General features: G+C 46.0%; 1 protein-coding gene across 8 annotated transcripts in view; it reads left to right on the plus strand.

Moving 5' to 3' along the window:
• The first annotated feature begins 881 nt into the window (after positions 1 to 881).
• DENND10 (DENN domain containing 10) overlaps positions 882 to 26,865 on the plus strand; it is a 29,679-nt gene continuing 3,695 nt past the window's right edge. Inside the window, exons 1-9 of one of the 8 annotated variants that reach the window (XM_016919469.4) lie at positions 892 to 1,037; positions 2,148 to 2,332; positions 4,783 to 4,999; positions 5,900 to 5,979; positions 11,284 to 11,432; positions 13,905 to 14,016; positions 17,028 to 17,128; positions 23,052 to 23,159; positions 26,412 to 26,506. In XM_016919469.4, coding sequence (XP_016774958.1) covers positions 2,322 to 2,332; positions 4,783 to 4,999; positions 5,900 to 5,979; positions 11,284 to 11,432; positions 13,905 to 14,016; positions 17,028 to 17,128; positions 23,052 to 23,159; positions 26,412 to 26,506 — 873 coding nt within the window. In that variant the 5' untranslated portion in view covers positions 892 to 1,037; positions 2,148 to 2,321. Of the gene's footprint in view, positions 1,038 to 2,147; positions 2,333 to 4,782; positions 5,000 to 5,899; positions 5,980 to 11,283; positions 11,433 to 13,904; positions 14,017 to 17,027; positions 17,129 to 23,051; positions 23,160 to 26,411; positions 26,507 to 26,865 lie in introns of all 8 variants that reach the window. The other 7 variants (XM_016919472.4, XM_016919470.4, XM_016919467.4 and 4 more) reach the window with 7 other exon arrangements.

Raw genomic sequence — 26,865 nt, forward strand, 5'->3', positions numbered from 1 at the left:
AGCTTTTTTACTATTATCTATCTATCTGTCATCTATTTATCTATTTATTTATTTTTGAGACAGGGTCTCACTCTGTCACCCAGGCTGGAGTGAGTGGCAGGATCACAGCTCACTGCAGCCTCAAAATCCTGGGCTCAAAGGATTTTCCTGCCTCAGCCTGAGAGTAGCTGGGACTACAGGTGCATGCCACTATGCCTGGCTAATTTTTAATTTTTTTTTGTAGAGATGGGTCTCACTATGTTGCCCAGGCTGATCTCGAACTCCTGACCTCAAGTGATGCTCCTGCCTTGGCCTCCCATCGTGTTGGGATCAGAGGCGTGAGCCACCTCACCTGGCCTGGATTATTTATTCTACTCGCCAATTGTCTGTCTTCCCCAGTGGACTGCTCTGTCTTGTTCAGCCCTATAAGGTATCCCCAGTGCCTTATTAGGCCCTCAATTTTTTTTGGTTTTGTTTTGGGGATGGCTGGATGAAGGAATGGATGGAGACCCTTCCTCCATCCTCAGGACGCCTCTTTTTAGGAACAAGGTGACCTGTTCTTTTGAGCTTGACCAGAGGGCAGAGGTAGAACAAGGAAAGCCTAAGACGGGAAGAAAGATTGGAGTGGATTGAGAAGAAGAAGGATGAACAGCTGGATTAGAGAAATTGAGGCAGGCTGCGGAGACTCAGGGAGGTTTCCAAGGGCGAAGGGCCACGGGCAGAAGACGAGTGGAGCTGCACTGAGCAGGTCCTGGCAGGGAGGACTGGGGCTGGAATAGGTGGGCCGGCGGGTGGGGCGGGGCCGACGGGGGGGGTTGATGGTCCTGTGATGGGGCGGGGCGGGAGGGAGGCGGGTCCTACAGCGGGAGGCGGGGCCTGTGATGGTCCGGGGAGGGAGGCGGGGCCTGTGATGGGGGCGGGCCCTACGGCGGGCGGGGCGGGGCTCGGGTGCGAGGCGGGTCCTGCAGGCGGTAGCCAGAGCTGCGCGCCGCGGCGGCGGAAGATGGCTGCGGCCGAGGTGGCGGACACTCAGCTGATGCTTGGAGTCGGGCTGATCGGTGAGGACGTAGGCGCCCTGCCTGGCAAGCCCGCACCCTGGTTCTGCCTCTGCTCCACCTCGGCCCGGGGCAGCCCGGGCTCCCGCGGCCCCCGGCGCCGACCGCATGAGGAGGGCGCGGCCCCCTCCCTGTTGGGCCTGGACTGGGGACTGCGGAGCCCGGCCTCCTTGGCGCAGGGGACCCGGCCCGCCGCCCTCGCCCGCCCGCCCGCCCGCGGCCGCCTGTGGGGTCTGCCCGGCCCGAGGTAGCCCGGGGACCTCCAAGATGCCGGGGTGGAGCTCCCCCTGCACGCCCCGGGTTGCCCGGCGGAGCCGGGACGTCGAGCGCTCCCAGGCTGGGCGGCTGCGAGGGGCGCTGCGCGGGCGGGGCCAGGCCGGGCGGGAGCAGCCGGCCGGCGGCGCGGCGCGGCGGGGAGGAGGCAGGGTCAGGTTCCCCCGAGCCGGGCGCGGGCGGCTGCCTCGGAGCCACGGGTGACTGCCCGCCCGGGCGGCCCCCATCGTGGGACCGGGCAGCTGGAGACTGCTGGGCCGGGTGCTGCGCGTTGTACACGCATTGTCTCCTTTTAGCTCTCACCAAGGACCGAGGGGCCTTGGGAAACGTCTGACGCCCACTTCACGGAGGAACAAATGGAGGCCCAGGCCGTCATTGTGCACGGACACACCATAGGCAGTACAGAGCCGGGAGTGGGACCCTCGCAGTGTAGCCCAGAGCCCCCAACCCCCACCAGTGGAGAGCTCCTGCATCATGTGATCGAGCTTGTGCATAAATAAAGCAGGAGTTTCTACACAATCCTGTGTGGTGGAATCTCGGTTAGCTCTGAGGAATGTAATTATCTTCCATAATTAAAAAATATCACACGGGGATCTTTGGGCAGCCTCGTGCAGTATTTAGGGGGTGGAACCCGTTGGTTCCCTTCGAAAAAGTTTTATTTTCCCGAGATTTTTGCACACCCCTAAACTCTTTCTATTCCCCAAGTGCTATTGCAATAACATTGCTTAGGCTTTAGCAAAACTGAAGAAATATGCTGATTATTTTTCAGTGCCTCAAAGCAGTGCGTTTATGTGGGAATCGCTTACTGTATTTATTCTTTGTCTTCTTTTTTTTTTTTAGACGGGGTCTCCCTCTTATCCAGGCTGGAGTGCAGTAGCTCAATCACCGCTCTCTGCAGCCTCCACCTCCCAGGCCCAAACCGTCCTCCCGCCTCGGCCTCCGAGTAGCTGGGACCTCAGGCGTGCACCACCACCCGATTAATTTTTGTATTTTTTGTGGAGATGGGATACCGACATGTTGTCCAGGTGGATTACTGTATTTATTTCTAATGTGATTTTCAAACTGCTTCAAAACAAAACCTAAGTAACTTAGTTTCTCCAGAAGGTACTTTTGAACTAAGGCTAAGTTAAACTGTCTTTATCTACTAATAGCAAATAAAAAGATGACATATGATCATATTTTGAACTCAGCAGTTTTTTAATTATTCACACTAACGTGCATTTAAAAGGGGTTTGCAGCCAGCCTGGGCAATGTGGTAAAACCCTCGTGTCTCTACAAAAAATACAAAAATTAGCCGGGTGTGGTGTGCCTGTAGGTGGGAGGATTGCTTGGTCCCAGGAGGCAGAGGTTGCAGTGAACTGAGATCATGCCACTGTACTCCAGCATGGGTGACAGAGTGAGACCCCCCCCCCCAACCCCGTCTCAAAAAAAGAAATTGAAAAAAGAGGCCAGGCGTGGTGGCTCATGCCTGTAATCCTAGCACTTTGGGAGGCTGAGGCAGGTGGATCAATTGAGGCTGGGAGTTGATCAGCCTGGCCAATATAGCGAGACCCTGTCTCCACTAAAAAGGCAAAAAATTAACTGGGCATGGTGGTGCACGCCTGTAATCTCAGCTACTTAGGAGGCTGAGGCAGGAGAATCACTTGAACCCGGGAGGTGGAAGTTGCAGTGAGCTGAGATCAGAGGTGGAGGTTGCAGTGAGCTGAGATTGCACCACCGCACTGCAGCCCAAGTGACAGAGTTAGACCCTGTCTCAGAGAGAGAAAAAAAAACAGAATGTGAGTGTCTTTTTTAGTATAATGATTTCTTTTCCTTTCGGCAGATACCCAGTAATGGGATTACTGGGTGGAATGGTAATTCTGTTTTCAATAACAATTTTTTATTTGTAGTCTTTAGAGACAGGGTCTCTGTTGACTAGGCTGGAATGCAGTGGTGCATAGCTCACGACAACCTCTGAATCTTGGGCTAACTTGATCCTCCCACCTTAGCTTCCTGAGTAGCTGGGACCATAGGCACACACCACCATGTCCAGCTAATTAAAATTTTTTTTGTGTAGAGATGCGGTCTCACTATGTGGCCCAGGTTGGTCTGGAACTTCTGGCCTCAGGCGATCCTCCTGGCTTCCCAAAGTGTTAGGATTATAGGCATGAGCCATTATGCTTGGCCTAAACAATTTTAAATACAAAATTCACACAGTTGGTATGCAACATGGTTTGAAATATTTCACTATTTTCTTCATCTCCGATTTTGTTTTCGACAAACCTTTTCTATGTTTTTATTAAAAATTATTCGGCTGGGCACGGTGGCTCACGCCTATAATCCCAGCACTTTGGGGGGCCGAGGCAGGCAGATCATCTGAGGTGGGGAGTTCGAGACCGGCCTGACCAATGTGGAGAAACCGAAACCCCATCTTTACTAAAAATACAAAATTAGCCAGGAGTGGTGGTGCATGCCTGTAACCCCAGCCACTCGGGAGGCTGAGGCAGGAGAATAGCTTGAACCTGGGAGATGGAGGTTGTGGTGAGCTGAGATCACTGCATTACACTCCAGCCTGCGCAATAAGAGCAAAACTCCATTTAAAGAATTATTCCACCCAGCACTTTGGGAGGCCGAGGCGGGCAGATCACCTGAGGTCAGGAGTTCAAGACCAGCCTGGCTAACATGGCGAAACCCTGTCTCTACTAAAAATACAAAAATTAGCTGGGCATGGTGGTGGGCACCTGTAATCCCAGCTACTCGGGAGGCCAAGGCAGAAGAATCGTTTGAACCTGGGAGCCAAGATAGCACCAGTACACTCTAGCCTGGGTGACAGTGAGACTCCGCCTCAAAAAAAAAAAAAAAGAATTATTCCAACTAGTTAAAACTTAATGTAATTTTAGTTGATAAGCATTTGTGTGGGAGGAGATAGGGAGAAACTCTAACATCTTTCTTTCTCTTTTTTTTTTTTTTGAGACCAAGTTTTGCTCTGTTGCCCAGGCTAGAGTGCAGTGGCGTGATCTTGGCTGACTGCAACCTCCGCCTCCCGGGTTCAAGCAATTCTCTTGCCTTAGCCTCCTGAGTAGCTGGGATTACAGGCATGCCCCACCACACCCGGCTAATTTTTGTATTATTAGTAGAGATGGGGTTTCTCCAGGTTGGTCAGGCTGGTCTCGAAGTCCCGACCTCAGGTAATCCACTCGCCTTGGCCTCCCAAAGTGATGGGATTACAAGCATGAGCCATCGTGCCCGGCCAAAACTCTACCATATCTCTAAGGCTGAATTTTCATTCATGGTTTGTTATAAAAACTTTCTACTCAGGTGGCCTGTAATTCAGGATCATGACAGCTAGATAATTTGAGCAGTAGAGATAGGTGGGAATTTGGGGTCTCAGGTATTCTGAGTTGCTTTGTAAGATGGGATGTTAAAACTGATTCCACTAAGTGTTTCTGAGTAACCAATCAATTCACTTCCTTGCTGCTGTTTGACATTCTCACAGTGACCATCTTTCCACCGTAGAAAAGGACACAAATGGAGAAGTTCTGTGGGTGTGGTGTTATCCTTCCACGACAGCCACATTAAGGAACCTGCTGCTGAGAAAATGCTGCCTTACAGATGAAAACAAACTTCTCCATCCCTTTGTCTTTGGTCAGTACAGAAGAACATGGTTTTATATCACAACAATTGAAGTTCCAGATTCTTCCATTTTGAAAAAGGTATGATTGCGTGAAGGTAAAAAAAAAACCCCAAAATAGGCTGGGCGCGGTGGCTCATGCCTGTAATCCCAGCACTTTGGGAGGCTGAGGTCGGCAGATCACAAGGTCAAGAGATTGAGACCATCCTGGCCAGCAAGGTGAAACCCCGTCTCTACTAAAAACACAAAAATTAGCTGGGCGTGGTGGCGCACGCCTGTAGTCCCAGCTACTCAGGAGGCTGAGGCAGGAGAATTGCTTGAACCCGGGAGGCAGAGGTTACAGTGAGCTGAGATCACACCACTGCACTCCAGCCTGGGCGACAGAGCAAATGTCCCAAAAAAAAAAAAAAAAAAAAACTGGAAAAATATATACATCTATTATGTATCAATAAAAATAAGTAAAATAAGGGTTTGGTGGTAGTGCCTGTAATCCCAGCTACTTAAGAGGCTGAGGCTGGAGGATCTCTTGAGCCCAGGAGTTCAAGTCCAGCCTAGGCAACATAGTGAGACCCCAACTCAAAAAAAAAAATAGGTAAAATAAAATAGTAAAAAAGTGTGGAGGAGAAAAGATAAGCAGTTGCTAAATTGGTGAGTCTGATTTAGCACTTCTTTCTTGTACTTTGATGAGATTAGGGGACATTAAGTAGAAATGTACTTTTTTTATATTTGAGTGAAGTATTTTTGATTTCTGAAAATTTTTTCTCTAAGTATTGCATTCTTATGTAGGAAATTCAATATATATGTATATGTAATACATATGCACATGCAGAAGTATAAAGAAGCAAGTGAGGACTTGTTACATTTTGGTCTTTTTCTTTTAATACTGTTGTGTCTTATACAAAAGGTTTGTTAGAATATAGTAATAAAAATTCTGCTAAAGTGTATTTAAAAAGTGTATTTTTTTTTTGTTTCTTTTGAACAGGTGACTCATTTTTCTATTGTCCTGACCGCCAAAGATTTTAACCCAGAGAAGTATGCTGCCTTCACTAGGATATTGTGTAGGTCTGTATAAAAATTGTATTAAATGCTAATATACAAAATGAAGACCTTAATATAGTTACATAGCAGATTTCTACACTGAGAAAGCAAAGTTCAGCCTTGTGTCTCCCCAGCATAATCTTTAGAAGCCTTTCACAGACTGTAAAGACGGCCTTTCTCTTTTGCTCTGTTGATACTTCTCTTATTTGGGTAAATGATCTAGGGGAAGAGAAGAAGCAGTTTTATAGCTATTGTAGCTCCTGGGTGTTTTGAGTCACTTCCTACTTTTGATCTGTTACTTCTGTTCACTTCCAGTCTAGAATTCCCTTAGTAGGTTGGATAAGTTAAGGGCCTTATGACATGGTAAACTGGTTCGTATGTGTCAAGGTCTGTGTGTACAGTCATTTTGGGGAAAGAATTATGCCGAAGCACAATAACACATTTCTTAGCTGGAATGCTGAGAAGCTAGGGAATTCTGATTAATTGGTTAGTCACGATTCAGCTAGACTCTTTTAGTTTCATCTCCATTGTTGAAAAATTTATCTAAAATATACCAGTCTATTTTCTTTTCTTTTTCTTTTCTTTTTTTTTTTTTTTTTGAGACAGGGTCTCACTCTGTTGCTCAGACTGGAGTGCAGTGGCTTCATCATGGCTCACTGCAGTCTTGACCTCCCAGGGCTCAGGTGATCCTCCCACCTCAGCCTCCCATGTAGCAAGGACTGCAGGTGCGCACTTCCATGCCTAGCCAATTTTTTGTATTTTTTGTAGAGACAGGGTTTCACCATGTTGCCCAGGCTGGTTTCAAACCCCTGAGCTCAAGCGATCTGCTCATTGTTGGCCTCCCAAAGTGCTGGGATTATAGGCGTGATGACACTCTTTTTTTATGTGTTAAAGATATTAGCTCTTTCTTAATGATGAAGGCTTTTGCAGAGCTTTATTTATTATGTTTTTTTTTTGAGACAGAGTCTCACTTTGTTGCCCAAGCTGGAGTGCAGTGGGGCGATCTTGGCTCACTGCAACCTCTGCCTCCTGGGTTCAAGCGATTCTCCTGCCTCAGCCACCCGAGTAACAGATTACAGGTGGGTGCCACCATGCCCAGCTAATTTTTTGTATTTTTAGTAGAGAGGGGGTTTTGTCATGTTGGCCAGGCTGGTCTTGAACTCCTGACCTCAAGTGATCCGCCCGCCTTGGCCTCCCAAAGTGCTGGGATTATAGGCGTGAGCCACCGCGCCCTGCCTTGCAGGGTTTTAGTCGTGATTTTTTTTTTTTTTTTTTTTTTTTTGGCTGTTGTCTTTTTTTTAGCGACAGGGTCTTGCTCTTTTGCCTAGCTTGGAGTGCAGTGGCATGATCATAGCTCACTGTAACCTTGAACTCCTGGGCTGAAGCAGTCCTCTCACCTCAGCCTCCCAAGTAGTTAGGACTACAGGTGTGTGCCACTGCTCCTGGCTAATTAAAAAATATATATATATTTTGTAGAAAGGTGGTCTTACTATGTTGCCCAGGCTGGTCTTGAACTCCTGGGGTCAAGTGATCCTCTGCCTTGGCTTTTCAAAGCGCTCAGATTACAAACGTGAGCCACTGCACCTGGCCCTTTAAAAAAAAAATATTGTTGTTACTAGATAGAATTATAATTCTAGGTGTCATGTTACCGTCAGGCTTTTCCCTAATACAGAGATTTTTGGGGGCACTGAGGGTGAAGGGAATTGTTTTTGTTTTATAAGCCTAATAAATGGTAGCCTTTTGGCTATTTTTGTGCGTGAATGTATATACACACACCAAAAGAAGCAAAAAAAAAAAAGAGAAAAACTCTATCATAAGACTATCTTCTCATTACCTAAGAGTTTCAGTTAGATTATATCTTGGCTAAATGAGATTTCACCATTTTTGCAACCAGCCAGAATAAAAAAGCTTCCTACTCTCATAAGAACCAGGTGAATGTCTCACTGTGGATAAACAGTTGTCTGCTAATGTGGCACTTACACAAAGGGAGATTATTATTGCCAGAAAAGATGCTATCCAGAAGCCATAAACTAAAAACACTACAGAGGTATTTTTGAACAAACATTGGACTCCCATTTCATTTGGTTGAGTCAGGGTTATGTTGCTCATCTGAATTCACTGGGAAATATTCTGGAGTCCAAAAGGCAAGGTTGCTTCAGACCCCACTTCCTGCCCAGAAGGAGGCCCAGAGGGTTTCTCAGCTTGTGCAGTGCGTGGCATTGTAGTATCCTGGATTTCTTCTCCCATCACAGTGCAAGAGAAGTGAGGACTCGGAGCTACTGCCAGCCGCCTCCTCTGCTTCCTGCCCCTTCATGCAGCACTATGCTCACTCTTGCATGTATGCACGTCCAAGTATTTGCACACACACACACACACACACAGGTCTGTGTGTACATGCACACACTCATAGGCAAAGACTTCTTTTCTTCACGACAGTTTGACATGGAGTTGCCTCCCTCCATTTCTGGTGAGGAGCAGGCAGGCGTGCCTTCCACACACAGCTTGCTGCTCACAGTGGCAGCAGAAGCCCGCAGGAGGGAACCTCATTCCCTATGTGGCTGCAGATTCACTGCTGTGGTCCTCTTCAGCCTCTAGTCGCTTGCTGCTAGTGGCCCTGCTAGAGAACCGGGGTTTCATGCACACTTGCAGTCAGCTGTCCAGGCCTGGATGTGTGGCAGCCTATGGATGTCTATCTGAACAAGGTGCTCGGGGTTGCACTGTGGGCTTTTCCTGTGGAGTGGTTTTGGGGGGATTTCCCCCTCTGTTTTATCTCTCCTGGCCCAGGGTTGTCATGTAGGAAGTCATCTTATCCTACCAACCTTATGTTTCTCTTCTCTATTACTGTGTATTGTTTCTATTTTATAATTTTTTTTTTTGAGATAGAGTTTCACTCTGTCACCTAGGCTGGAATGCAGTGGCGCCACCTCGGCTCACTACCACCTCCACCTCATGGGTTTAAGTGATTCTTGTGCTGCAGCCTCCCAAGTAGCAGGAATTACAGGCGCACACCACCACACCTGGCTAATTTTTATATTTTTAGTAGAGACGAGGTTTCACCATGTTCACCAGGCTTGTCTCGAACTCCTGGCCTAAAGTGAGCCTCTTGCCTCGGCCTCCTAGAGTGCAGAGATTATAAGCATGAGCCACAGTGCTTGGCCTCTATTTTAGAAAGTTAATGGCATTTTGGTTTTTTTGTTGTTGGTAGTAATAAAGCACATTTAGAAATACAGGAGAATATACAGTGAAAACTAAGCTGCCGCCTCCTCCTGTTGCCAGACTCCAGTTCTACCTCCTGATCCCCACCCCACACAACTCCCGTGACCTCCTTCTTTATATCCTATCAGAGAAGTTTTTCTCCCTGTGTGAGCCTGTGTGTGAGTTCCTGGTTTGAATGTATTTTACATGTGTGAAAGCTCACCACATTCATTGTTCTCTACTTTTTTCCCCTCAAGTTGTGAATTGAATTAGTAATTTTTAAAAAAACACTGATGATTGACAAAAGTTGGCAAGCAGTTAAAACACTTGCTTTTTTCATTTAGTCTATGATAAATATAATTTTCAAGTGATTTTTTTTTTTTTTTTTTTTGAGATGGAATCTCGCTCTGTTGCCCAGGCTGGAGTGCAGTGGTGTGATCTTGACTCACTGCAACCTCCTCCTCCTGGGTTCAAGCGTTTCTTCTGCCTCAGCCTCCCAAGTAGCTGGGATTACAGGTGCGAGCCACCAGGCCCAGCTAATTTTTGTATTTTTAGTAGAGACAGCGTTTCACCGTGTTGCCTGGGCTGGTCTCTAGCTCCTGGCCTCAAGTGATCCGCCCACCTCGGCCTCCCAAAGTGCTGTGATTACAGGCGTGAGTCACTGTGCCCGGCCCTCAAGTGATCTGTCTTAAATATGTTTTATTTTCTTCCCGATTTTCTATCCCACCAGCTCCTGAAAGGCCCAAATAGACCCAGTCATGTTTCTCAAGCAAAATTTAATTTTAGTTGCTCACAGGAAGAGATTTCAAGGGGAAGAGACGGATTCCACATGTGAGCTATAAATGCAGCCAGTTTCCTGTCAGCATTTTCTAGAAGCTTTAACTTGACGATGAATGTCTAATGTGCATTTATCACCAGAAACCTAAAGGAGTTTTGATTTCTTAATTATCTAAATATAGCTACCTCTGGGAACTCATTTAATAATAAGTATGGGTTCTACAACTAATTACTGGTTTCTCTGTGAACAGTGCGTAAAACTCCTTTCTTGTCAAAGGAAATCTCAGTGATAAAACAGAGTTGTATGACTGAGAACCCCAGTTGTGAATGTAAGACACAGGATAAGTGCACAACATTCTTGAGAATCCTGGGACCTCAGGAAGTTCGTACTTCATTCTCCTGCCTTAGTACAACAAGGGGCTCCCAGATGTAAGGAGATGGCTGAGTCCAAAGAATTGTTGAAGGACTCTCAAGCTTTTTCTTTTCTTTCTTTCTTTCTTTCTTTTTTTTTTTTTTTTTTTTTGAGACAGAATCTTGCTCTGTTGACCAGGCTGGAATGCAATGGTGCAATCTCGGCTCATTGTAACCTCTGCCTCCCGGGTTCAAGCGACTCTCCTGCCTCAGCCTCCTGAGTAGCTGGGATTACAGGCATGTGCTGCCACACCTGGCTAATTTTTTTTTTTTTTTTGGTATTTTTAGTAGAGATGCGGTTTTGCCGTGTTGGCCAGGCTGGTCTCCAACTTCTGACCTCAGGTGATCCGCCTGCTTTGCCCTCCCAAAGTGCTAGGATTACAGGCATGAGCCACTGCGCCCGGCTGCTTTTTCTTTGAAATATATTTTTAATTTAGAGAGAAATGACGCTACTTGAAAGTAATACTACTTTCTACATGAAAAGATTCAAGCATTCAGGCCAAGCGCAGTAACTCAGCAGTAAGTGCAGTAAGTGCAGCTGTAATCCCAGCACTTTAGGAGGCTGAGGTGGGCGGATTACCTGAGGTCAGGAGTTTGAGACCAGCCTGGCCAACATGGTGAGACCCCGACTCTACTAAAATTACAAAACTTAGCAGGGTGTGGTGGTGCACACCTGTAATCCCAGCTACTCGGGAGGCTGAGGCAGGAAAAACACTTGAACCCAGGAGGTGGAGGTTTCAGTGAGCCAAGATTGCACCGTTGCACTCCAGCCCGGGCGACAGAGTGAGACTCTGTCTCAAAAAAAACAGAAGAGTGAAGCATTCAGAAGGGCAGTAGCAAGGTGGCCTCGGATTCTTGAGAAGGCACCCATACCAGCCTGGGTGCACGTCTCTACATGATTTGTGCCAAATGAAATCACAGTTGCTTTGTTGTCCTTTCTTACAGAATGTACCTGAAACATGGGAGCCCAGTTAAAATGATGGAGAGTTATATTGCAGTTCTCACAAAGGGGATATGCCAGAGTGAAGAAAACGGCTCTTTCCTTAGTAAGGATTTTGATGCCCGAAAGGCCTACCTGGCTGGCTCCATCAAAGGTAAGAAGGGAAAAAACAGGCCAGGGACAGTGGCTCACACCTGTAATCCCAGTGAGCCGAGATTGTGCCACTGCACTCCGGCCTGGGCAACAGACGAGACTCCGTCTCAAAAACAAAAAAAACAAAAAAAAGAAGGTAAAAACAAAACCCTTCCAACAACAAAATCCCCAAGCCAAAAACAGTCTCATTAGATCCTATTGTGCCTAATAGAATAATTACATAATTAGATTATCTAATTGGAATTATCTAGTTATTAGATAATTCTAATCCTTCCATACGTTATTTTCATTTACATATTTTTCATATCATTTGTACACAAGAGGGTGCCTTTAACCCCTGTATTTCCTTATTGAGTTAGAATTCTCTCAGAGGAAAACAGGTTTTTGTGGTGTTTGTTTCCATATTATTCTATTGGCTATTTTAGAAATGTTTTCTCGCTGGTGGGCTGAATTTTGTGGCTCGAGGTCTTCATGGATTACATTTCTTTTCTTAGATCTTAGCAGTTATCTCTGTCATCTGAAGAGCCCAAGGCCTTGACCACAAGCTCCTAATTTAAGTTCCAGCTGGAAAATCCAAAATGCAGACAGCTCAGGCCTAAGCCACAGACTTCAGGGTCCCTGAGCAGGAGGCGAGGAGAACTCTGAAGGCGAGGCTGCCCTCTGTCATGTCCTCCCATGGTGCCCATCTGTCTTTCCTTTTGATCCCGCTGTTCTTTGAATTTTCTCAGCATCCCTGTTGAGGTGGTAGGTGTTTGTCAGGCTAACTTAAGGACTTAAGTAATTATACTGGGGGACATGGGGGGGTTAATAGACTTTTTTTTTTTCCTTTTGAGACAGGGTCTTGCTTTGTTACTGAGGCTGAAGTGCAGTGGTACAATTACGGCTCACTGTAGCCTTAACTTCCTGGGCTCAAGCAATCCTTCCACCTCAGCCTCCCCAGTAGCTGGGACTACAGGTGCACACCACCATGCCCAGCTAATTTTTTTTTTTTTTTTTGAGTCAAGAGTCTCACTGTGTCACCCAGGCTGGAGTGCAGTGGCACAATCTCAGCTCACTGCAACCTTTGCCTCCCGGGTTCAAGTGATTCTCGTGCCTCAGCCTCCCAAGTAGCTGGGACTACAGGCACCTGCCACCACACCCAGCTAATTTTTTTTTTTTTTTTTTTTTGAGATGGAGTTTCGCTCCATCAAGTGTTGCCCAGGCTGGGTGGCGTGATCTTGGCTCACCGCATCCTCCGCCTCCTGGGTTCAAGTGCCTCAGCCTCCCAAGTAGCTGGGATTACAGGCATGTGCCACCACGCCTGCCTAATTTTGTATTTTTAGTAGAGATGGGGTTTCTCCATGTTGGTCAGGCTGGTCTCGAACTCCTGACCTCAGGTGATCCGTCTGCCTCGGCCTCCCAAAGTGCTAGGATTCCAGGCATGAGCTACCGCGCTCGGCCGCTAATTTATATATTTTTAGTAGAGATGGGGTTTCACCATTTTGGCCAGGCTGGTCTCGAACTCCTGACCTCTGGTTATCCACCCGCCTCGGCCTCCCAAAGTGCTGGAATTACAGGTATGAGCCACTGTGCCCAGGCTAATTTTGTATTTTTGGTAGAGATGGGGTTGCACCATGTTGGCCAGGCTGGTGTCAAACTCCTGACCTCAGATGACCCGCCTGCTTAGGCCTCCCAAAGCGCTGGGATTACAGTGTGAGACACTGTGCCCAGCCCCAGCTAATTTTTAAACATTTTTTAGAGACAGTCTCCCTGTGTTGCCCAGGCTGGTCTCAAACTCCTGGGCTCAAGTGATCCTCCCACCTTGGCCTCCCAAAGTGTTGGGATTACAGACATGAGTCACCCTGCACCTGGCAGACATTTTTTTTTTTTTTTTTTTTTTAATCAGGAAGTTTTAATGATACAGAAAGATGCTGGTTCCCTTCACATCAGTTGTTTCAGTTTGTTGTGAGTCTAGCTTCCTCTATGCATCCCATCATAGAGTCCCTTGCGGGGCAGAGCACACGTCCTGGGAAGCTGACATAGGATAGATCTACTCTTCCACCAAATAAAGTGTTTGTATGCTTTGCAACATTTGCCTAAATTCTCTGTATTAAAAATAATTTTGTATGTCAGGTGCTGTGACTCACACCTGTAATCCCAACACTTTGGGAGGCTGAGGTGGGTGGATCACTTGAGGTCAGGAGTTCGAGATCAGCCTGGCCAACATGGTGAAACCCCGTCTCTACTAAAAATACAAATATTAGCCAGGCGTGGTGGTGTGTGCCTGTAATCCCAGCTACTTGGGAAGCTGAAGCAGGAGAATCGCTTGAGCCCAGGAGGCAAAGGTTGCGGTGAGCAAAGATCTTGCCACTGCATTCCAGCCTGGGTGACAGAATGAGACTCGGTCTCAAAAAAAAAAGAAAAAAGAAAAAAAGAAAAAAAAATCTTTGCATGATGTGTAATGCAGTAACATTACAATTTCTCTTTTTTGAAGACATTGTATCTCAGTTTGGAATGGAAACTGTTATCTTACACACAGCACTGATGCTAAAGAAAAGAATTGTGGTGTATCACCCCAAGATAGAAGCAGTCCAGGAGTTCACCAGGTATCACCTCTAATTATAAAAAAGTGTTAACTTTGTTGGCAGACAGTTCGCGGCACTAGATGTTACTGTGTGCTCTGCTGTGTTGCACATTTGCTATAAATAGCATGTGGTGAAATACCACCTTTGGTCTGAAGTTTCTGTTTAGCTCTAGTAGTTCAAGGTTACTGATTTGGACTATTTATGACTATTTTAGAGCAGGGGATTAGCAAACTTTTCCTTGCCAGACAGTAAATATTTTAGGTTTGTGAGCCATATGGTCACTGTCCCAACTACTCCACTGCCTAGGTAGCACAAAAGCAACCATGGAGGACACGTACATAAATGACTCAGCATGGCTGTGGTCAATGAAACTTTATTTTCAAGGACAGGCAGCTAGCCTGTGGGCCATAGTTTGCTGACCCGTTTCAGGTAAATTGTTCCTTCTGTTCAGTTTTATCAAAGACTTTTTTTTTTCTTGTTTTAATTAAAAAGTTTTAGAGCAGGACAAAGACTCTTATTTTGATTATATAGATTTTTTAAATTTTATTTTCATTTTTAGTAGAGATGGGGTCTTGCTGTGTTGCCCAGGGTGGTCTCAAACTCCTAGGCTCCAGTGATCCTCATGCCTTGGCCTCCCAAAGTGCTGGAATTATGGGTGTGAGCCACTGTGCCCGGCCAAAATAAATGTAGATTTTGTTGTTGTTAATAATTTTTTTGCCAGGGGGGTCAGCTCAGGGCCAGGAGGTGCCTGCCAGGCCCTGTCCCCTCTAACAGCTCCCCCACCTGCCATACAGATTTTTAAAGATTTTTTGTTTACTAAATCTAACTTGTTATTAAGTCCTTTTAAATTTTTTTCATTTTTATTTTATTTTATATTTTTTGTCGAGATGGGGTTTCTGGGGTCTCACTATGTTGGCCAGGCTGGTCTCGATCTCCTAGGCTCAAGTGATTCTCCTGCCTCCGTTGAGATGATTACAGACATGAACCACCACACCCAGCCATTAGGTCCTTTTTTTTTTTTTTTTTTTTTTGGAGGCAGAATCTCTCGCTTTGTCGCCAGGCTGGAGTGGTACAGTGGCGTGATCTTGGCTCACTGCAACATCCACCTCCCGGGTTCAAGTAATTCTCCTGCCTCAGCCTCCCGGGTAGCTGAGACTACAGGCACGTACCACCACGCCCAGCTAATTTTTGTATTTTTAGTAGAGATGGGGTTTCACCATGTTGGCTAAGATGGTCTCGATCTCTTGACCTCGTGATCTGCCCGTCTCGGCCTCCTGAAGTGCTGGGATTACAGGCGTGAGCCACTGTGCCCAGCCAGGTCCTTCTTTAAAAGCAAGAGGACTTAGCATTCGTGTTGGGTTTACTGTATGTCAGGCATTTTGTAAGATACCTTAAATTATTAAATTTACTCATAACAAGAACCCTGCAAGGAAGTATTTTTACCCGGTTTTATGAATGAGAAAATTAAGGTTGGCAGAGTATAGGTATAAGGTAATGAAAAGAACAAAGGCTTCATAGTCAGAAAGACCTGAGTTAAAATCTTGGGAGGGCAACTTATTAGCTCTGTGAACACATAAAAGATAATGTTGGCCAGGCATGGTGGCTCACACCTGTAATCCCAGCACTTTGGGAGGCTGAGGCTAGCAGATTGCCTGAGACCAGAAGTTCAGGACCAGACTGGGCAACCCAGCAAAACCCCATCTCTATAAAAAAATACAAAAATTAGCCCGGCATGGTGGCATGCACCCGTAGCCTGAGCTACACAGGAGGCTGAGGTGGGAGAATCGCTTGAGCCCAGGAGGTGGAGGCTGCAGTGAGCCATGATCACGTCACTGTACCCCAGCCTGGACGACAGAGTGAGGCCCTGTCACAGAAACAAAACAAAAGGTATTGATTGTTTCTGAGCCTGTGTTCCTTTATCTGTAAAATGAAGATCGTAATATCTACTTACAAGTTTGTTAAGACTGGAAATAATTTATGTAAGATGCTTAACATGTACCTAGCCTGTAAGACACACTTTAGAAGTTATTATTGTTATGATCATGATTGCATCAGATTTTAAGTGAGAGGGCCAGAACTTTCACCCTGCCCTCTCTGGGTCCAAAAGCCCATATTTTCTATCCCATCACCTTTTCCCCCTCTACGTATGCTACTTAAACTGGAGCGGTCACAGCTTCTGAGATATTTAGCAGGGCACCAGGGGGTTCATGAAGCCACAGATAAATTTGATACATCTTGTTGCAGTCATTATTCTACCATAAGTTTCTTTCAGAGAAACCTGTGTCTTAGGGAAACAAACACACTTGGTTTGCGAGTTTTACTAAAATTTTAAATATAAATGGGAGACTTCCAGAAAATTTCTTGCTTGCAGAGGTGACTTTGAATTTTACCCTTAGACTCCCTTTCCATGGCAGTCTCCAGAGTGGGATTTTCAGAGGAAAACCTTAGAAGCGTCACTCTTTGCTACCACAGGGATCTTTTGAAACTTCACCTTGAGCTTTCTGTAGCTGATCTGATCCCCAAAAGCAGAGTTTAAAACATTGCATAGAGGCTGGGTGCAGTGGCTCACGCCTGTAATCCCAGCACTTTGGGAGGCCAAAGCAGGTGGGTCACCTGAGGTCAGGAGTTCAAGATCAGCCTGGCCAACATGGTGAAACCCCATCTCTACTAAAAATACAAACATTAACCGGGCCATGGTGGCAGGCACCTGTAGTCCCACCTACTTGGGAGACTGAGGCAGGAGAATTACTTGAACCCCAGAGGTGGAGGTTGCAGTGAGCCAAAATCGCACCATTGCACTCCAGCCTGGGTGACGAGTGAAACTCCATCTCAAAAAAATAAATAGTAAAACATTGCATTGCTTTAATTTGAAGCCCAGAGGTTAGCACATTTGGGGCTTGGTCTCACCTCTCTCCCTGATTAGCTGTAGACTCTACCCTCTTCATTTCCTTCTCAGGAAGAGGAGAAGGGGGCAGGCTGAGTCTTTAAGGTGTGGACCAGCAACAACTTGAGTTCTTGCCTTGATTCCCCAGGACTCTGCCTGCCCTGGTGTGGCACCGACAGGACTGGACCATCCTTCACTCTTACGTGCACCTCAACGCCGATGAGCTGGAAGCCCTGCAGATGTGCACAGGTAGACAAGAGGATCCCAGGGGAGGAACTGTTTCACTTTTTTTTTTTCTTTCCTGAGACGGATTTTCACTCTTGTTGCCCAGGATGGAGTGCAATGGCACGATCTTAGCTCACTGCAACGTCCGCCTTCGATTCTGCTGCCTTAGCCTCCCAAGTAGCTGGGATTACAGGCATGTGCCACCACGCCTGGCTAATTTTATTCCACTTTAAAGAGGGTTTTTTGTTTTTATTTTGTGCATTCCCCAGTGGAATACTGATCCTTTATTATTTCTTTGGCATATGCAATCAATTTTTTGCCCTTAAATTTTTTTTTTTTTTAGTTTAAAAAAAAATTGTGGCCAGGAGCGGTAGCTCACACCTGTAATCCCAGCACTTTGGGAGGCCAAGGTGGGCAGATCACCTGAGGTCGGGAGTTCAAGACCAGCCTGACCAACATGGAGAAACCCCGTCTCTATTAAAAATACAAAAAATTAGCTGGGTATGGTGGCGCATGCCTGTAATCCCAGCTACTTGGGAGGCTGAGGCAGGAGAAGCACTTGAACCTGGGAGGCGGAGGTTGCAGTGAGCCAAGATCACACCACTGCACTCCAGCCTGGGCAGCAAGAGCGAAACTTCGTCTCAAAAAAAAAAAATTGTGGTAAAATGCATATAGGATTAACCTTTTTTTGGCCGGGCGCGGTGCCTCATGCCTATAATCCTAGCACTTTAGGAGGCTGAGGCAAGTGGATTGCCTGAGCTCAGGAGTTTGAGACCACCCTGGCCAACATGGTGAAACCGTGTCTCTACTAAAATACCAAAAAAAAAAAAAAATTAGCCGGGTGTGGTGGTGGGTGCCTGTAGTCCCAGCTACTCGGGAGGCTGAGGCACAAGAATCACTTGAACCCAGGAGGTGGAGGTCGCAGTGAGCCGAGACTGAGCCACTGCACTCCAGCTAGGGCAACAGAGCGAGACTCTGTCTCCAGAAAAAAAGATTTACCTTTTTTTTTGAGACCAGGTCTTCCTATGTTGCTCAAGCTGGTCTTGAACTCCCGAACTCAAGCAATCTACCCATCTTGGCCTCCCACACTGTTGGGATTACAGGTGTCAGCCGCTACGCACAGCTACATTTACCTTTTTAACCATTTGTAAACATATCGTTCAGCGGCATTAAGTACATTCACGTTGTTGTTCAGCCATCATCAAAATGCAGCCTATTTTTGGCTGGGCACAGTGGCTCACACCTGTAATCCCAGCACTTTGGGAGGCCGAGGTGGGGTGATCACCTGAGCCCAGGAGTTCCAGACCAGCCTGGGCAACATAGGAGACCCGTCTTTTAAAATTTTTAAATTATAAAATAAAATTTTAAAAATGCAACCTATATTTAACTATTTAACCTGTAAAGTTTTTTTTTTTTTCTTGAGACGGAGTTTTGTTCTTGTTGTCCAGGCTGGAGTGCAATAGTGTGATCTCAGCTCACTGCAACCTCTGCCTCCTGGGTTCAAGCAATTCTCCTGCCTTAGCCTCCCTAGTAGCTGGGATTACAGGCACCTGCCACCATGCCCAGCTCTATTTTCAGTAGAGACAGGGTTTCTCCATGTTGGCCAGGCTGGTCTCAAATTCCTTCCCTTAGGTGATCCTCCCACCTCAGCCTCCCAAAGTGCCTGGATTGCAGGCATGAGCCATTGTGCCCGGCCGAACTTGTAAAGTTCTAGTCTTAAAAGTTTATCAGTGACTTTTTTTTTTTCATCTTAAGTTTTTAATTATTATGGGTATATAATAGGTATATGTATTTATGGGGTACATGTGATGTTTTGATACAGGCTTACAGTGTATAATGATTACATCAGGGTAATTGCAGTATCCATCACCTCAAGCATTTATGATTTCTTTGTGTTAAGAACATTGTGATTCCACTTCTAGTTTTTTGGGGTTTTTTTTTTTTTTTTTTTTTTTTTTTTTTGAGTTGGAGTCTCACTCTGTTGCCCAGGCTGGAGTGCAGTGGCAGGATCTCAGCATACTACAGCCTCCACCTCCCAGGTTCAAGCGATTCTCCTGCCTCAGCTGCCTAAGTAGCTGGGATTACAGGTGTGCACCACCATGCCCAGCTAATTTTTTTGTATTTTTGGTAGAGAGTAGAGATGGGGTTTTACCATGTTGGCCAGGCTGGTCTCAAACTTCTGACCTCAGGTGATCCACCTGCCTCAGCTTCCCAAAGTGTTGGGATTACAGGTGTGAGCCACTGTGCCCAGCCAACTTCTAGTTATTTTTAAATATACAATAAACTATCATTCACTGTAGTCACCCTATTGTGCTATCAAATACTAGGTCTTATTCATTCTAACTATATTTTTGTATCCACTAACCATCCCAAATTTTCCCCCTCTCCCCACTGCCCTTCCTAACCTCTGGTACCCACCATTCTACTCTCTATCTCCCTGAGTTCCATTGTTTTAATTTTTAGCTCCCCCAGATTAGTGAGAACATGCCAAATTTGTCTTTCTGTCCCTGGCTTCTTTTACTTAACATGATGTCTCTAGTTCCATCCATGTTGTTGCAAATGACAGGATTTCATTCCTTTTTATAGCTGCATAATATTCCACTGTGTATATGCACCACATTTTCTTTTCCATTCATCTGTTGATGGACACTCAGTTTGATTCCAAATCTTGGTAGTTGTGAACAGTGCTGCAATGAACATGGGAGTAGTGGTATCTCTTTGATACACTGATTTCCTTTTTTGAGGGTAAATACCCAGCAGTGGGATTGCTGGATCATATGGTAGTTCTATTTTTAGTTTTTCGAGGAATTTCCATACTGTTCTCCGTAGTGACTGTACTAATTTACATTCCCACCAACAGTGTACGAGAGTTCTTTTTCTCTACATCCTTGCCATCGTTTGTTATTGCCTGTCTTTTTTGAGACAGAGTCTCCCTCTGTTGTCCAGGCCAGAGTGCAGTGGCACGCTCTCAGCTCACTGCAACCTCCACTTCCCTGGTTCAAGCAGTTCTCCTATCTCAGCCTCCTGAGTAGCTGGAACTGCAGGCGCCCACTACCATGCCTGGCTAATTTTTGTATTTTTAGTAGAGACAGGGTTTCACCATATTGGTCAGGCTGGTCTCGAACTCCTGACCTCAGATGATCCACCTGCCTTGACCTCCCAAAGTTTTGGGATTACAGGCGTGAGCCACTGCGCCCAGCTGTCTATATTTTTTTTTAGAGACAAAGTCTTGCTTTATTGCCTGGGCTTGTCTTGAATTCCTGGGCTCTGGGATTATAGGCATGAGCCACTGTGCCTGGCCATTTTCTTATGAAAATTTTTCTTTCTCTTTTTCTTTTCTTTTTTTTTTTGAGACAGGGTCTTGCTCTGTCGTCCAGGCTGGAGTGCAGTGGCTCAATCTCGGCTCATTGCAACCTCCACTTCCTGGGCTTAAGCCATCCTTCTACCCCAGCCTCCCAAGTAGCTGGGACTACAGGCACGTGCCACCATGCCTGGCTAATTTTTGTATTTTTTTTTTGTAGAGATAAGGTTTCACCATGTTGCCCTGGCTGGTCTCAAACTCTTGAGCTCAACAGTCCTCCCGCCTTGGCCTCCCAAAGTGCTGAGATTATAGGTGTGAGCTACTGTGCCTGGCCTAAACATTTTTAATGTTTTTTATTTCCCAGTGAAGTTATTAATTTATCTGGAATAATTTTTTGTGTAGTGTGTGAGTTTGGGATCTGACTGAACTTTTTTACCCTATGGATAACCACTTGGACCAGGACATTTATTGAATAGTCTCTTTCTTTTTTCAGTAATGAGTAATATTACTTGTCATCTGTCACATTTTCTCATTCATGGGTGGGCCTGGGTCTGGCTCTCAGTAGTAGGTTTTGTTTTTGTTGTTTTTTTAATTATTTTGTTTTATCTTATTTTATTTTATTTTTTTGAGACAGAGTCTCGCTCTGTTGCCCAGGCTGGAGTGCAGTGGCGTGATCTTGGCTCACTGCAACTTCCATCTCCCAGGTTCAAGCAATTCTCGTGCCTCAGCCTCCCGAGTAACAGGGACTACAGGCATGTGCCACCATGCCCAGCTAATTTTTTTTAATTTTATTTTTAGTAGAGATGGGGTTTCGCCATGTTGCCCAGGCAGGACTCGAACTCCTGAGCTCAAGCAATCCACCTGCCTCAGCCTCCCAAAGTGCTAGGATTACAGGCATGAGCCACCGCGCCTGGCCACCAGCTAATTTTTGTATTTTTAGTAGGGACAAGGTTTCATCATGTTGGCCAGGACAGTCTCAAACTCCTGGCCTCAAATGATCCTCCCACCTCGGCTTTCCAAAGTGCTGGGATTACAGGCGTGAGCCACTGCCCCCACCTGTTGTTTTTTAACTGTCCTTGCTTGGTAAAGTAAAACTCTAGGAATGATAAATTGGTCCTTGTATTAGTGCATTCTTGCACTGCTATAAAGAAATAACTGAAGGCCGGGTGGGATGGCTCATGCCTGTAATCCCAGCACTTTGGGAGGCTAAGGTGGGTGGATCACCTGAGGTCATGAGTTCAAGACCAGCCTGACCAATATGGTGAAACCCTGTCTTTACTAAACATACAAAACTTAGCCAGGTGTGGTGGCATATGCCTGTAGTCCCAGCTACTCAGAAGGCTGAGACAGGAAAATTGCTTGAACCCAGGAGGTGGAGGTTGCAGTAAGCCAAGATCGTGCCACTGCCCTCCAGCCTGGGCAACAGAGCAAGACTCTGTCTCAAAAACAAACAAAAAGGCCAGGCACAGTGGCTCACGCCTGTAATCCCAGCACTTTGGAAGTCTGAGGCAGGCGGATCACGAGGTCAGGAGTTCGACACCAGTCTAGCCAATATGGTGAAACCCCGTCTCTACTCAAAATACAAAAATTAGCCGGGTGTGGTGGCGCACGCCTGTAGTCCCAGCTACTCAGGAGGCTGGGGCAGGAGAATCTCTTGAACCTGGGAGGTGGAGGTTGCAGTGAGCCGAGATCACGCTACTGCACTCTGGCCTGGGTGACAGAGCGAGACTGTCTCAAAAAAAAAAAAAACCAAAACTGAGACTATAATTTATAAAGAAAAGAAGTTGAATTGGCTCACAGTTCTGCAGGCTGTACAGCAAGAATAGTGGCTTCTGCTTCTGTGGAGGCCTCAGGAAACTTACAATCATGGCAGAGGGTGAAGGGGAAGCAGGCACGTCTTACACAGCTGGAGCAGGAGAAAGGTGGGGGAAGGTGCCGTACACTTTTAAACAACCAGATTTTGTGAGAACTCAGTCACGAGAACCACACTAAGGGGATGGTGCTAAACCGTTCATGAGAAATCACCCCCATGATCCAATCACCTTCCACCCGGCCCCACCTCCAACACTGAGGATTACAGTTCGACATGAGATTTGGGTGGGAACACAGATCCAAACATATCAGTCTCTCCTCAGATAATTTTTTTTTTTTTTGGTAATTGTATTGCTCTGTGAAATAAAAAAAATCTGGGAATCATTGTTCTAACACCGATCCCAGAGATCTGCTAATTCCTGAGTTGCCCTGAATCCTTAAAGATGATGCCATTTCCACTCTGAGAACCCAGGCATTTGCCATTGATTTCCTGAAGGCAAAGACCTGAAGGGGGAACATCAGTCAAGAGAGTCCTTGCTACCTTCTCCCACAGCTGTCATTCTTGACCCCAAGAGCAATGATTGGAAAGTAAATGCCCTACTTCAGTCTTGTCCTTGACACTGATGGATAATTTTGGAATATTTGGCGTTGTGTGAATGTCTTCAGGCAACTGATAATAATGTAGTCTTACTAACTGCCACAGGGTACAGCTAATGTTCCCGAATGAATAAAGCAGTGAAAGAGAGCAGTCGATGAGCTTTTAGACCCAATTCTTTTGATGGGTTCACCATATTTCTTCCTACTCCAGTAAGGTTGCTCATGTTTGTGATGCAGGTTACGTCGCTGGATTTGTAGACTTGGAGGTGAGCAACAGACCAGACCTCTATGATGTGTTTGTGAATCTGGCAGAGAGTGAGATTACCATTGCTCCCCTTGCAAAAGGTTTGTTCTCTGTTCTGTTCTTGATACAAGATATAAGCCAAACAGTTGTACATTTTTAGGCTGATTCTCTAAAACCAGTATGTGAGGGCTGGCTTACCCACTCTGCTGAAGATGGATATTTCCGTGTCTAGAACACAACATTTATTCCTATAAACATAGACATATTAGCAGAACATCCCGGGTGCTTATGCAGCAGAGTATATATTAAGAAGTTAAACAGTCTGTTCATCTCGTTTCACTACTTTTGTGTTTAAATAAGGTGTATTATCTACTGCCACATAACAAATCACTTCAGAACTTAGCGGTGTATTTTCTTAATTTTGAAATGTTTCTGAGTCATACAGAACTCAGTGGTTTAAAACAACACATATTCCTTTTTCTTTTCTTTCTTTCTTTTTTTTTTTTTTGGCAGAGTCTTGCTCTATTTCCCAGGCTGGAGTGCAGTGGCCTGATTTTGGCTCACTGCAGCCTATGCCTCCCGGGTTCAGGTGATTGTGATGTCTCAGCCTCCCGAGTAGTTGGGTTTACAGGCATGCACCACCATGCTCAGCTAATTTTTTTTTTTTTTTTTTTTTTTGAGATGGAGTCTTACTCTGTTGCCCAGGCTGGAGTGCAATGGCACGATCTTGGCTCACTGCAACCTCTGCCTCCCAGGTTCAAGTGATTCTCCTGCCTCAGCTTCCCGATTAGCTGGGATTACAGGCACCCGCCACCGCGCCCAGCTAATTTTGTATTTTTAGTAGAGATGGGGTTTCACCATGTTGGTCAGGCTGGTCTTGAACTCCTGACCTCGTGATCTGCCTGTCTCGGCCTCTCAAAGTGCTGGGATTACTTACATATGTGAGCCACTGCGCCTGGCCTAATTTTTGTATTTTTACTTGAGACGGGGTTTCACCATGTCGGCCAGGCTGGTCTCGAATTCCTAGCCTCAAGTGATCCACTGGCCTCAGCCTCTCAAAGTGCTGGTGTTACAGGCGTGAGCCATCATGTTCTAAAACAACACATATTTATCTCACAGTTTTGGCAGATCAGGAATGACTTATGTAGAGGTAGTTTGGCTCAGGAAGTTTCAGTCACGATATCCCAGAGCCACAGTCATCTGAAGGCTCCACTGGGGCTGGAACATCCGCTTTCGATGTGCATGGCTGTTGGCAGGAGGCCTCAGTTCCTTCTGCCGTGGGCCTCTCCATAGGGTTGCTTGAGTGTTCTTACAATATAACAGCTGGCTCCCCAGGAGTGAGTGACCCGAGAGAGAAAAGGAAGTCACAGTGCGTTTTATAATCTTGCCTTGATAGTCACCATTACTTCCTCCATATGCTATTTGTTAGAAGCAAATCACTAAGTTTAGTCAACACTTGAGAGAGGAATGTCCCCACCTCTTGAAGAAAGGAGTATCAAAAAATATGTAGGCGTTTATCACTACACAGGGTTAAATGTGACTCCAGTATGGAAAATCTTTTTGAAGCATGTCTTAGCACAAGGGAATGAAACTGTTCTTACAGCTAATGATCAGGAAAGGGTGTACTAGTGTTAGAGTGGCGTTCTTAGACATTTTAAATTGTTCCAAATTAGGCCGGCCACGGTGGCTTAAGCCTGTAATCCCAGCACTTTGGGAGGCCAAGGCGGGTGGATCACGAGGTCAGGAGATCGGGACCAGCCTGGCTAACACGGGGAAACCCGGTCTCTACGAAAAATACAAAAAATTAGCCGGGCGTGGTGGCAGGCGCCTGTAGTCCCAGCTACTCGGGAGGCTGAGGCAGGAGAATCAGTTGAACCCGGGAGGCGGAGCTTGCAGTGAGCCGAGATCGCGCCACTGCACTCCAACCTGGGCAACAGCGCCAGACTCCGTCTCAAAAAAATAAAAAAAAATAAATAAATAGGCTGGGCGCGGTGGCTCACGCCTGTAATCCCAGCACTTTGGGAGGCCGAGGCGGGTGGATCACGAGGTCAGGAGATCGAGACCATCCTGGCTAACACAGTGAAACCCCGTCTCTACTAAAAATACAAAAAAAAAAATTAGCCAGGCGTGGTGGCGGGCGCCTGTAGCCCCAGCTACTCGGGAGGCTGAGGCAGGAGAATGGCGTGAACCCAGGAGGCGGAGCTTGCAGTGAGCCGAGATCGCGCCACTGCACTCCAGACTGGGTGACAGAGCAAGACTCTGTCTCAAATAAATAAATAAATAAATAAATAAATAAATAAATAAATAAATAAATAAATTGTCCCAAATTACAGCTACATAAAGTAGAAAAGATTGGCTTAAATGCATGTTGAGCCCAGAGCAGTACTCAGGTAGTGGTTTTAGATGGGATTACTGATTAACAGCTTTGTTTTGTCACTTATCTTTCTCCTAAAAGTGGGGGCAGCTGAATGCTGACTCATTGGGAATTGTTAGATTCGATTATGTGAGGTTTTATTGAAAAATTCAAATTAATAGAACCGTAAGTGGCCTTCCTTTAATTCGTTTTAAAATTGCAAACATAATGCATGCTCATGATGAAAAATTCAAACTATGGGGTCAGATCTTTACGAAATAACTGCCTTTTGCAAAGCGAAAGTGAAAGAAAACTGGCTGTGGCCAGGGCCACTTAAGCAGCTGAAGCATTAGGACCAGAAAGGGTGGCCATCTCCCTGCTGCCCTGTGTTGCTCTGTGTCTATAAAATGGGCTCATCCTAATCCACACCAGTTGAATGGAGTCTGTCTCTTGAAGTGACAAGTTTCTGTTAACCTCCTCAGTGCCGACAGTAGCAATGTATGTAACCAAGCTAACTTAGGTGGTTTCCTTTGCTCATTTCTAAGAATCTAAACAAATTGAGCGCCCAGCTGGCTTCTGCAGAACTGACAGGAAGCTCCTCTTTCACAATATTCCAGCCAACAAGATACATTTCTTAACTGTAAAGAGCTGGACTAGAACGTCAGACTCTTGGCTTATAGTCACGACTTAGTTGTAGTCAGAATTGTTCATTATGCTTTGTCTGGGAAGAAAAATAAAAATTCTGGTCAGGTGGGTGTGAAGGGGAAATCTGGTTTGGTGTGATGTGTTTTTATGTTTGCCCAGAAGTATAAATCACGATTATATTATGCCTTTCCTCCCAGCATGTTGTCGTATTTGTGTCCAGTGATAAAATGGACATGTGGGAGGTTATCAGTTGCTTTTTGAAAATTCCCTCAGTGTGGTCTTCCAAGTTTTCAGATAGATGGCATGATTATTTTTTATGTCGATTTCTAAATATTCACCTTCTTGATCTCACCAGAGGCCATGGCAATGGGCAAACTGCACAAAGAAATGGGTCAGCTAATTGTTCAGTCTGCAGAAGATCCAGAGAAATCAGAGAGCCAGGTTATACAGGTAACTCCGTCACCTTCTGACTTACTGAAAGTCCTGACGTGGTGTTGCTGGGTGGTGTGTGGCAGAGCTGTGCATATAAGCAGAGTGGGGGGCTGTGGTAGAGGCCAGCGGGCAGGTGCTTAGAGAGGGTTTACAGACGGCCACAGCGATGATGGACAAGCAGGTGCAGGCTGGCCTGATCTAGTTAGTTACTGGGCTCGAGGGCAGGTATACAGAGGGGCTGGTGCTGACACTGACCGCTGGCAATGAGAAATGTAACTACCAAGTGGTCTGGAAGGCTTTTCTGGGCCAGCCAGTGCATTCTTTCTTCCTAGGAGAATTTCCCTGGAGGAACAAATTATAAAGGGGAGGTTGTTGCT

This window comes from Pan troglodytes, chromosome 8 (genome assembly GCF_028858775.2).
Source record: "Pan troglodytes isolate AG18354 chromosome 8, NHGRI_mPanTro3-v2.0_pri, whole genome shotgun sequence".
Lineage (NCBI taxonomy): Eukaryota > Metazoa > Chordata > Mammalia > Primates > Hominidae > Pan > Pan troglodytes.